Raw genomic sequence first — 10,925 nt, 5'->3', positions numbered from 1 at the left:
ATCTTAACTATGATGTTTTGCCTAATGTTCATACTATTTAATAAGGCTCATGTCATAACATGTAATTGTTTTCCATATGATATTTATAAATAACTATGTAAACTTATCTTCGACATGTTCTGCTGTTTTTTTGGTCGAAGGCAACTTAATCATCATTATTCGAGTTTTTCGTTGTTTTGATTCTCTTCTTCATCTGGGCTCGACTCGAATATACGATATTTGATGTTGATTGTTGAAGTTTTTTGGATTTAGTAGGCCCGAATGACAAATTTTGAAATCTCCAGAATCGATGTATTAGTTAGTTTTGTGGAATAAAGAAAATCTTATTCAAGTAATTATTTATTGTTCAACTTCTTAATGTGTTGTCTTCCATATTATCGACTTCCTCATATTTTATTGATATTTTACAGAACATCATTAAGAAACAGGAATACTTTTGTCAAAGAGAGAAGGCAAAGACTCACATGAAGTCGATGCTGTATTTGTTCATATAAAACTGTTTTTAATTCTTTAGAAGAGTTTTTACTAATATTATAGACTATTTGCTTCCTTTTTTTAACTCCAACATAAGGAATGAAAATTACAACTTTAGGGTTATTTTGACCTATTTAAAAAATAAAATTAAAAAAAAATAAAATTTTTTGAAAATTTTTAAGATTTTAGAAGTTTAATCAAAAAAACTTCTAATATTAAGCTGTAAAAAACTAAAATAGAAAATTAATAATTTTGTTTAAAAAAGTTAAAGAGAAAACTTACCTTGATATCCCCTCCTTCTTCAAAAAAGTTAACGAAAATCCAAATTTGATATTGCACTCGCCTACTTCGTACCGTATTGCCCTCAAACTCAGAACGGTGTAAGAACATCACTTTTTCCCATTAGGATACTTTACTTACCGAATTCTCATTAGGTTTTGTTGTCTCCGATCCGAAAGATAATCGAAAAACTTCTTTCCTTGCGCAAAAAAGGAAAATAAAAACAAATAGAAACATCTATTGACTCAAAAAACTACGACATCGTCTGTCGAGACGACTTCAAGTGTGTGCAATATCGTAAAAACTCTCAATTGAATTAAACTTTCGCATCTAAAGAGGTGCTCCTGAAAAAAAAATAAATTTTCTGGTCAGCAACAAAGAACTCAAAACAATGGCAGATGATCAATCCGAAAACTCAACGGAACTCCGTCATCGCAAAGTCGAGGCACAAGACTCGAATGAACCGGTGAGCGCGAAAGAAAATGTCTCGACAACGGCAGAAAATTCCGAAGGCGTAAGTTCTCTTTTAAGGTTTCAATTACTCGCAGTTAGTAAATGTTATTGATTTTTCCATTTTTTTGCACATTCAAGTAATGTTCGCTGGAAAAGTCAATTTTTTCCGCGAAAATTCGCTTTGAAGTGATTCAATGAGATATTTTTGACCAAAATAAATCCAGTTACGTTACTGTAGCTGCTTGACGATTTGTTTTGTATACACAAATGAGCGAACAAATGTAAAAATAAAACATTTGGCAGTTGATCTAAATAAAGAGAGATGATACTTATTTTTGTTTACGTGCATCTTACAGGTGGATTCAGATGACGACAGGATTCCCGATGAGAAATTCATCGAAGATTTGTCCAAAACCGTGCCTCAGGGCACCGATAAGACGCCCGAAGTTCTCGAAACGGCATTGCAAGGTGTTAGTCCAAGGTAAATGACCTTTTTTCGATGCATTGCGTGACCTTTAATCGCCGAATGCATGTTAGGGGAATTTGATTCTCGTGACAATTTCGGTTTTTGTGGTCGAAATTTGATTAAAAAGTAATTTTTGTCAATGGAGACGCCTGTTAAAAATAATTTTCTTACCTTTTTAGATGGAAAAATTGGATTATCCGCGGCATTTTTACTACTTTAATGATTTGCGGCTTCGGTTTGATAATTTATATGGGTCCCTTTGCATTGATGATCACGGTAAGTGAACACTTTCGATTTTTTTATGATGTAACGTTATTTAACTTGTATGTCTTCCTACACACACAGGCCTTGCTCGTTCAAGTAAAGTGCTTTGAGGAAATTATTTCGATCGGTTACAGCGTGTATCGTATTCATGGCTTACCGTGGTTCCGATCGCTTTCATGGTATTTCCTCCTGACATCGAATTACTTCTTTTACGGCGAAAATCTCGTCGATTACTTTGGCGTTGCCATAAATCGTGTGGATGCCCTGCGATTCCTTGTCGCCTATCACCGTTTCATCTCCTTCTGCTTGTACTGCATCGGCTTCGTGTGGTTCGTCTTGTCGCTCGTGAAGAAATATTACATGAAGCAATTCAGTCTTTTTGCATGGACTCACGTCGCGTTGCTGATTGTCGTGACACAAAGTTATCTCATCATCCAGAACATCTTCGAAGGCATGATTTGGTTCATTGTTCCCGTTGCGATGATTGTTTGCAATGACGTCATGGCATACATGTTCGGATTCTTCTTCGGCAAAACGCCTCTCATCAAGTTGAGTCCGAAAAAGACGTGGGAAGGTTTTGTCGGCGGCGGATTGTCAACTGTCGTGTTTGGCATCTTTTTCTCGCAATTTTTGTGCCAATTTCAGTATTTCGTGTGCCCGATCGAGTATAATGAAGCCGAGGGGAAAATGGATATGGAATGTGAGCCGAGTTCGACTTTCAGACCTGCAAATTTAGTCATTGAATTTGGCGCCATTTCGAATAAGCTCACGATTTATCCGTTTGTCTTGCATTCGCTTTCGCTTTCGCTCTTCAGTAGCATCATTGGACCATTTGGCGGCTTTTTCGCATCCGGATTTAAAAGAGCGTTCAAAATTAAGGACTTTGGAGATGTTATTCCGGGACACGGAGGCATCATGGATCGCTTCGATTGTCAATTTTTAATGGCTACTTTCGTAAATGTCTATATTTCAAGTTTCATTCGTACAGCGTCGCCACAAAAACTCTTGTCTGAGGTAAGATTTCTAAAAAAAAAATTTAATTAAAAATTAGTTAAAAAAAAATATTTTTTTAATTTAAAAAAATTCTTTTGAAAAAAAAATTTAATTTACTTAAAAAAATTTTAAAGAATTTTTAAAATTAAAAAAAAAATATTTTTTTACAAATGTGAAATGTTTTTATTTATTTGGAAATATTTTAAAATTGTAAAAAACATTTTTTATTAAATTAAAAATTAATTAAATATTTTTTAATGAAAAATTCTATTGAAAAATTATTTCAATTTTATTTTTAAAAAATTTAAATAATTTTTAAAAATTAAAATTTAATTCAAAAAATATTTTTTATTAAATTATTTAATGAATTAATTAATTTATTTATTTTAATAAAAAATTATTTTAATTAAAAAAAAAATTATTTTAAATTTAAAAAAAATATTTTAATTAAAAAAATTATTAAAAATTAGGTATTATAAAAAATATTTTTTAATATAAATTTTGAAATATAAACAAATAATTTTAATTTAATTTAAATTATTTAATTAATTTATTTTTTTTATAGATTTTTTCAAATAACAATTAATTTTAATATTTTTTAGGTCTACAATTTGAAGCCCGAACAACAATTACAACTTTTCAATCAGCTGAAACAAAGTCTTGAAGGTCGGAACATATTAGAACTGAATTAAAGTAAAATCCTTGTAGACTAATTGAGTGACTGTTACTAAAAAAAATTATCAAACCCGTAACTAAAAAAATTAATTATATTTTAATGACGAATGAATTGAAACTTGCTTTATATAATAATTATTTTTAATAATTGTTTTAGTCAAATATTTCTGTTTTTTATTATTATTAAACATAAAAAAATTAATTTTGATCGAGATAGGGATCAAAATCGGAAGAGAATGAATGAAAATAAATTAAAACTTAGTCGTAATTGGATGTAGAGATATTTAAGATGGAGATAGAAAAAAATATTTGTAATCGTCATAAAAGCATACATGGAAATATATTTATTGTTGTTACCAATATAAAATATAATTAAATATTAATTAATTAATTAAAATAGATTTTAAGCATAATTTACCTGTTTCAAGTGTTTGGAATGGCTTAATGGGCATTATTTTAAATATTCTTGTTTGTTCGTTGTTTTCCTAATTTTTATATGAAAAAATATCAAAAAAGTGTTAAAATGCGTTAATTAAAAAAAAAGTTTATGTTAAAAAAAAACTACTTATTAAATCCATAAAATAAAAAAATATTAATTAAAAAAAAATAATGAAAGATAATCGAATAGTTAAAAAAAATTGGCGAAAAAAAATAATATTTAAGAACTATCTAGTCTTTAAAAGAAATTTGGACAGACTTGACTTATAATTTATTATTATAATGATGAAAAAAAAATAATAATAAATTATGATCTACTATAGAAAAAGAGAGAGAGTAGACCCAAAAATAATACAAAAATATATATTTTTAGAAACCACCTACACAGCTCTTTTTGATACACTTTCTTATTTTTCCATGCTATACTTACTTACTATCTTCAGTCTTCGAAAAATTTTTTTTTAAAATTATTTTATTAAAAAAAAAAATAAAACAATTACATTCCAAATTTACGAGTTGGATTTTTTATACAAATTTTCATGCCACGACAATTTTTCTTAGCCAGCCAGGTTTCTTACCAAAGCTTTATTTTTTTGGGTTTTTTTTATAAATTTTTTATCTTTAAAAAAAAAATGATGAAAAAAAAAAATTAAAATTAATATTATAAAATAAAAAAAAATATTAATACCAACAAACTTTCTCCTTCTAAAAAAAAAACTAAATAAATAAAAAATTTCAAAAATTAAATAAAAAAAAATCTATATAAATGTAAGTCCCTTTAAAAAGTTTATTATTATAATATTAAATAATTGTCTATTTAATATAAAGTTAAATAAATAAAAAAAAAAATATAAGAACAAAAAAAAATAAATAAATGGAATTTTCGAGGATGAAAGAGAAAAATATAACAAAAAAAGTTTTGTTTTATTACACTTACCAACTTTTCTCCAGAGACTTTATGTCTGTCAGTTTAAATAAAAGTTAATGTTGATTTTGTATTATTTTATATTTCATTTAATTTCAGTAACTACTTATATATTAATTTATTTCATTTTTTTATTATTATTATTTTATTCATAAATACAACGTATTTTTATATTTTTTGTATTATTTTTGATTTTAAACAGTTTTTTTAATATATATATTTTTTTATTTATATATGTATATATTTTCAGAGACCTTATATTTTTTTAAATATCTTTCTTTAGAACTTTAAAATCTTTTTTAATTGCTTTCATTTCTATCTCAATAAATATGTTTGGAATAAAATGGATTTATGTTAAAAAAAAAGTTGAATAAAAATGGATAAAATTTTCATTAATATTACTTTTTGTCGGATATGTGAATGTTTTACGTATACAGTCCCATATGTATGTAAAAAGATGAAGAAAATGGAGAAATTCATATTGGACTGTGTTCAAACTCTTCTTTAATTTTTTTTTAATTGTGCAATCTATGTGTTTTATATATCATATTTGTGTGCAAAAAAGAGAATTTTTATCTCGTTCCATATTATTTTTTTTTAAAGTTTGTAGTAAAAAGTGAGTTAAAACAGTTTTATTTAAGTTTGTATGTTGGTCTCTTGTAGAAGAGGTTGTGCGGATGTTGAATTAGTTATAAGTACCTGTAAAAAAGTCGTATTTGAAGAAGTGTAAAAATAAAGATTTCTTTAATGTGACTCTCATAAGAAATTAAATTAACAACTACGAGCTATTTGAGAAAAACTCTAATGGAAAAAAATTCAACTCAAAATCAGGTAAGTTTTTCATCGATCATTTTTTTTCAGTGCATTTCAGCTAGATGTCTACAACTTTTTCTAAGAAGGTGGTTTCTAGGTTCGAGGGTAAGTATATTTTTTTCTTAAATTTTGGTAACAGACAAAAATAGACACGAAATCGCTATTTTTAACATGGGACAAACATATTGATTATGATTCTAGGAACTTTTAATACGTAGATAAATATTGTATACTTGATTGGTTTTAAACATGTGTAGGTCCTTAAAACGTATAGATGATTAATCTTTTTGAGCATTTCTGTATCTTACTTTGTTTTATACTTTTTTTTAAATTAGAACGATTCCGATAGTCGATTTAATGTATTGGCAGTGTGTTCTCCGTATATGCGCTTTAGAGAGTAGAAATTAACTAAGATGTTTAATATTTTAGTAAGACTATATAAATTTATCACTATTATTATTTTTAACCTTGTTCATCAATGTCGATCGTGCAGACTTTGATGTTTCATTTTTTTTATTTGTTATTATTATTTTGATGGTATTTGCACAGCTAAATATATTCTATTGATTTTCTTTTGTTATTCTATTTTCACTACTTATATAATTTCTTCTTTTGTTGTGATTTCTTGTAAATATTAGTTTCTGTTGAAAAATAAATATTGTTTATGATTTGTGTAAATATTCGAATAAATTGGAGAGAATTTATTTTGAAGTAGATAGATAGATTCATATATGTATTGTAAATGATTCGATTTTTAATGATTTATTTCTTTATTTGTAGATTTTTTGGAAGAATACTAAAGTTGTCAACGAACTTATTATCATAGATGAGGATTTTATAAGGAAAACTTGGTAAGTTATTTTATTTTGTTTTAGCTTGAATAAAGCATTTAAATTCATATTAATTGAATTCATATAGAATCGACAGGAAAGATATATCCAATGTTAGAAAAGGAGATTTGATAGAAAATCTAAACTCGAAGAACATATAGACGAAGAAGCTAAGAGGAACAGCACAGAACAGAAAAAACTTTATCTTAGAAGAAAATGAAAAAGACACATTCTATTCGTATAATATACGGAATCAAGAAACTACATTGCATGGGAATGACATTAAACTCTTATACTTAAAACAACCCGCTAAAATCATTAATCATCATCGAATAAGCAAAGAAGATATATTCAACAAGTTCTATCGCACCGAATAGGGGACTTTATTTTACCAACCTTTGAAATTTTCACAAACGATTGATGAACATACATGTCATTCTCTTGGGAATATGAACTTAAGTTTTTTTTACCTATAGGTATAAAGGTACTCATAACATCAAAAGACAAGTGTGAAATAGCAACTGAAACTATTGCCAACGTTTTTAAAAGACAATTCGAAAAACGAAAAAATTAAAAAAAAAATATAGAAATTTTTCTTTGAATTCTTCATTTCCTACAAGAATAAGCTTAAAAAAACTTAAATTGACTTTGTTCGTAGTTGACTTTAAAAAAAAATTTTTTTGTCGATAAGTTCGTTGACAACTTCAGTTCCTAAAAAATCACTCAATATTCAACGCAGAAAATGAAAACCCTTTTATTGGTGGTCCCAGTTGGTTTTCCAATTCATGCATAAATTGATTTGGGAAGGAATGAAATTGTATAAAAATTCACTGAACATCTTCGTGAAAGTGAAAAGAACCCGCAATGAATGAACGGCGTTAAATTGAATCAAATTGAATTTGAATAAATTGCTAAATGTTTGTTAATATTTGTACAAAGCCCAAAAATGTTTAATTTGTTACTTACTTAATAATATCATATATTTTTTTTTGTTGCTGCAACAGCTGCTAATATATTTGCTAATTTTTTTTTTGCTACTGAACTTGATAAATATTTCTTTTTTTGTTTTCTAAGCAAAAATATCTAAGAAATTTATTATTTAATATTCTATATCAGGTAATATTTGACTGCCACTCGTTTTTCCGTTTCTTTCGTATTTATAGAAAAAAAGTATAAAAAATATATTTTTAAACAAAAAATGAAAACTCACTGTGTTAAATGAACTTGAAAAAAGCACTTCATCCTTTTGTAGGTACTTGCTTTTCTACTTTAATATAAATTTCTAATTTTTTTCACTTTTCTATGGCAAAAAATTTGTTCCTAAGTTTTTTTCTGTTTGGCATTCGCATTCTCATTAAATATAAAAAAAAATAAAAATTTTAAAAATAACACACACTTCGTTTCGCATAATCATAATAATAGTTTTTTGTTAGAATAATTAAGCTAAAGTTAAATCACAAAATAGTTACTTGACTGGATGCGCTTGCACCGTAACGCGTATCGAGACACCTTTCGTCAGCGAGAATTTCCTCGACGCTGTGTCGACTGCGTTTATCGTAGCCCGATCCTCCAGCGCCATGATGGCTATAATGACTTCCCGTGCGACGTGATTTGTGACTGGTATTCGAGGTACCAGTCACTAATTGCTATGAGTGCTGCGAATGGGAGTGTGTCATGCTGAACGATTGCGGCAACTGACCTTTTTGCGTTTCATGACGGGACTTTCCGAGCGAATTGTAGAACGGGAATTCGCAGCAAATGATGAATTTCATGCCGCGCGGCACTTCTTCGTAAATGGCGGGAGGAATGGGAATCAAGGGCGATACAGATTGCTTGTATTTTCGATAATCAGAGTGACTGAAAGGAAAATTTTTTTCGTTTTTTAAAGAAAAATTAAAATTTTTTATAAAAAAACTCACTCTCGATATCTCTCATCAGACGATTTTTCTTGAACGGGAATTCCAGACAAGAAAAGAATAATAAAAGTCGTGAACAGCGGCGATAAAATTGCAATCCATTCATATCCTTTGATCACGTTGATGGAAATGACAAAAATACCCCACCATAATATGATTTCGCCAAAGTAGTTTGGATGCCTTGACATTCCCCATAAACCTGCGCCAAGAAAAAAAAAACAAAAAAAAAGTTTAATATAAAGTGCAATAAATATTTTGGCAACCAAATATTCCAATTTTACTAAAAGCATTTTAATTTAACGGTTGCCGATCGATAATAAACTCACCGTCGTTGCAGAACTTTCCGGCATTTTTGGGATCTGAGCGAAACGAAAACTTTTGTAGGTCGGCATATGTTTCGATAAGCAAGCCACAAAAGAACATTCCTGTGCCGGTAGAATCGAAGGGCGTCATTGTTTTTGGCGCTAATGGGATCATGTGACGCGGAGAATTGATGATTATTACGGGCAGGGAGACAATTAACACCCAAACAGCCTGAAAAAATTAATTCGTAAGTATTAAATTTTATTAAAATCTTCATTATTGAGCAAATTTTAAATTTTTGGATCAAAAAAGCTCAAAAGTTGCTCAAAAATTAAGATTTTATAAAGTTTTTGACATCTGTCAAACTTTGACAGATACGAAATTTGTTTTTAAAATGACAGCTGTCATAATTTTTGTTAAAATCTTAATTTTTAAAAATTTTTAATCGATTTTAATTTTTAAAAATTAATTTAATTAAGATTTTAACAAAAATTTTGACAGCTGTCAAATTCTAAAAATATTTTGTCTGACGATAAATGTCAAAATTTTAACTGAAATCTCATTTTAAGAAAATTTTTAATTCATTTTTGTTCTAAAATTATAAAAAATTTGCTCAAAAATGAAAATTTCAGTAAATTTTTGACAGCTGTCAAATTTAAAATTTTTTTCTGACAGATGACAAATGTCAAAATTTTGACTGAAATCTCATTTTTATCAAGTTTTTGAGTCATTTCAAATCTAAAATCATAAAAATTTTGGTCAAAATATGAGAATTTTAGTAAAAATTTTGACATCTGTCATTTTTCAAAATTAAAATTTTTAATTTCAGATAAAAGTTCCTTACTTGAAAGGTCCAAAATATGGCGTAACGAAGAACATTCTTCCGATTATCCTCAAATTTCTTGTCTCTACCACATTTGAAGACCCGATATAATAAATACGTCGAGAGCCGAAAGCCCCATAGACACACAAAGGCAGTGACCATTAGTTGGCGCGAATCAAACGCCTTCAAAAAATATTTTTTCAATCAATTTTCAAAAATTAATCAAAAAAAATGAAAATTTTCAACTCACCTTCGTACTTCGATCAACCTGACTTAAGGTAAAAGTCAAAATCGCGACAACCATAAAATTGAATCCGCTGGCAAAATCCGCAATTTTGTCAAGTTGAAACACAGCCGCTATCAGAAAGAAGATAATTTGCAGGGAGACCACGGTAATTGCGCTAATCGCAAAGTGATCGGCATCCAGAACGTCGACTGCCATTATTGCTGAAAATAATTGCTTTTCTTTTGTCAAAAAACTTTTTCTTTTACTGCAGCGTAATTCCGGCTTATTTTTTCTTTATCTTTATTTTTTCGTTTGAATGTCACTCTTGATGCCACTCTAACTTAACTTTTTCCTCTGTTTTCGCAGGAAAAAAATAATTTCTTTTTGGAACGACGTCGAGGATTACGTTCGTTGATGACGATGGCTATAATACTGAAGAAAACGACGATTGAACAAGCTCAATGTTGGCAATGAAATGATTATTGTTGTGTTTGCTGCTGCTGCTTCAAATGTTAGAAGAAGCATAATTTTGCGCGGTTGCTTCTGTTTTTTGTATCTTTTTTCTTTGTTTTCTTTTATTTTTATAATACTTGTTGAAATACTGTCGCTTATTTGCTTGGAAGCACGTATATTTGGAAAAATAAGCGATTAAATATTTGTTCTTTTTTTGTTATTTTTTCCACTTTTTCATTTTCTTTTCACTGTAAAAAAAATAATAATTTTATTTTAATTATTTAAAATATTTTTTAATGTTTTTTTTTAATTTTTTTAAAATTATTTTTTTTTCAATAATTTTTTTTAAATTTTTTTAAAGTTAATTTGAGAATTATTTTTTTTAAATTATTTTTTAATTTTAAATTTTTTTTTGTTTTTAAAAAATAATTTAATTTAAAAAAATATTTAATTAATGGTAATTTTTAAAAAAATTATTAAATTTATTTTAATTTATAAAACTTATTTAATTCATGTTAATTTAAAAAATTATTTTATTTAAAATTTTTTTTAATTTTTTAATTTTTTTATTTATAATTTTTATTAAATTTATTT

General features: G+C 27.5%; 2 protein-coding genes across 2 annotated transcripts; one reads left to right on the top strand and one right to left on the bottom strand.

Moving 5' to 3' along the window:
* The first annotated feature begins 922 nt into the window (after positions 1–922).
* LOC134829600 (phosphatidate cytidylyltransferase, photoreceptor-specific) lies at positions 923–4,104 on the top strand. Its single transcript, XM_063842763.1, has 5 exons — positions 923–1,267; positions 1,563–1,687; positions 1,852–1,948; positions 2,018–2,950; positions 3,532–4,104. Exons 1-5 carry the CDS (start codon positions 1,145–1,147, stop codon positions 3,619–3,621), a joined length of 1,368 nt encoding a protein of 455 aa, XP_063698833.1. The 5' UTR covers positions 923–1,144; the 3' UTR covers positions 3,622–4,104.
* A 3,960-nt stretch (positions 4,105–8,064) lies between these two features.
* On the bottom strand, positions 8,065–10,094 carry LOC134829038 (uncharacterized). Its single transcript, XM_063842030.1, has 6 exons — positions 9,903–10,094; positions 9,674–9,835; positions 8,853–9,060; positions 8,530–8,725; positions 8,310–8,467; positions 8,065–8,249 (listed from the first exon to the last, which is right to left on the bottom strand). The coding sequence occupies exons 1-6, from the start codon at positions 10,092–10,094 to the stop codon at positions 8,065–8,067; spliced, it is 1,101 nt and encodes a 366-aa protein (XP_063698100.1).
* Positions 10,095–10,925: the final 831 nt, after the last annotated feature.

This window comes from Culicoides brevitarsis, chromosome 2 (assembly GCF_036172545.1).
Source record: "Culicoides brevitarsis isolate CSIRO-B50_1 chromosome 2, AGI_CSIRO_Cbre_v1, whole genome shotgun sequence".
NCBI classification, from domain to species: domain Eukaryota; kingdom Metazoa; phylum Arthropoda; class Insecta; order Diptera; family Ceratopogonidae; genus Culicoides; species Culicoides brevitarsis.
The sequence above is the reverse complement of the archived record's forward strand: the minus strand, read 5'-3'. Positions and strand labels throughout refer to the sequence as shown.

Excerpts from the sequence above, each read along its gene's own strand:
- LOC134829600 (XM_063842763.1), top strand. The coding sequence starts at position 1,145 with ATGGCAGATGATCAATCCGAAAACTCAACGGAACTCCGTCATCGCAAA. Across the intron at positions 1,268-1,562 it reads CGGCAGAAAATTCCGAAGGC|GTGGATTCAGATGACGACAG; the intron begins GTAAGTTCTCTT and ends TGCATCTTACAG. Across the intron at positions 2,951-3,531 it reads CACAAAAACTCTTGTCTGAG|GTCTACAATTTGAAGCCCGA; the intron begins GTAAGATTTCTA and ends AATATTTTTTAG.
- LOC134829038 (XM_063842030.1), bottom strand. The coding sequence starts at position 10,094 with ATGGCAGTCGACGTTCTGGATGCCGATCACTTTGCGATTAGCGCAATT. Across the intron at positions 8,726-8,852 it reads CGGAAAGTTCTGCAACGACG|GTTTATGGGGAATGTCAAGG; the intron begins GTGAGTTTATTA and ends TTCTTGGCGCAG. Across the intron at positions 8,250-8,309 it reads CCGTCATGAAACGCAAAAAG|TGACTGGTACCTCGAATACC; the intron begins GTCAGTTGCCGC and ends CATAGCAATTAG.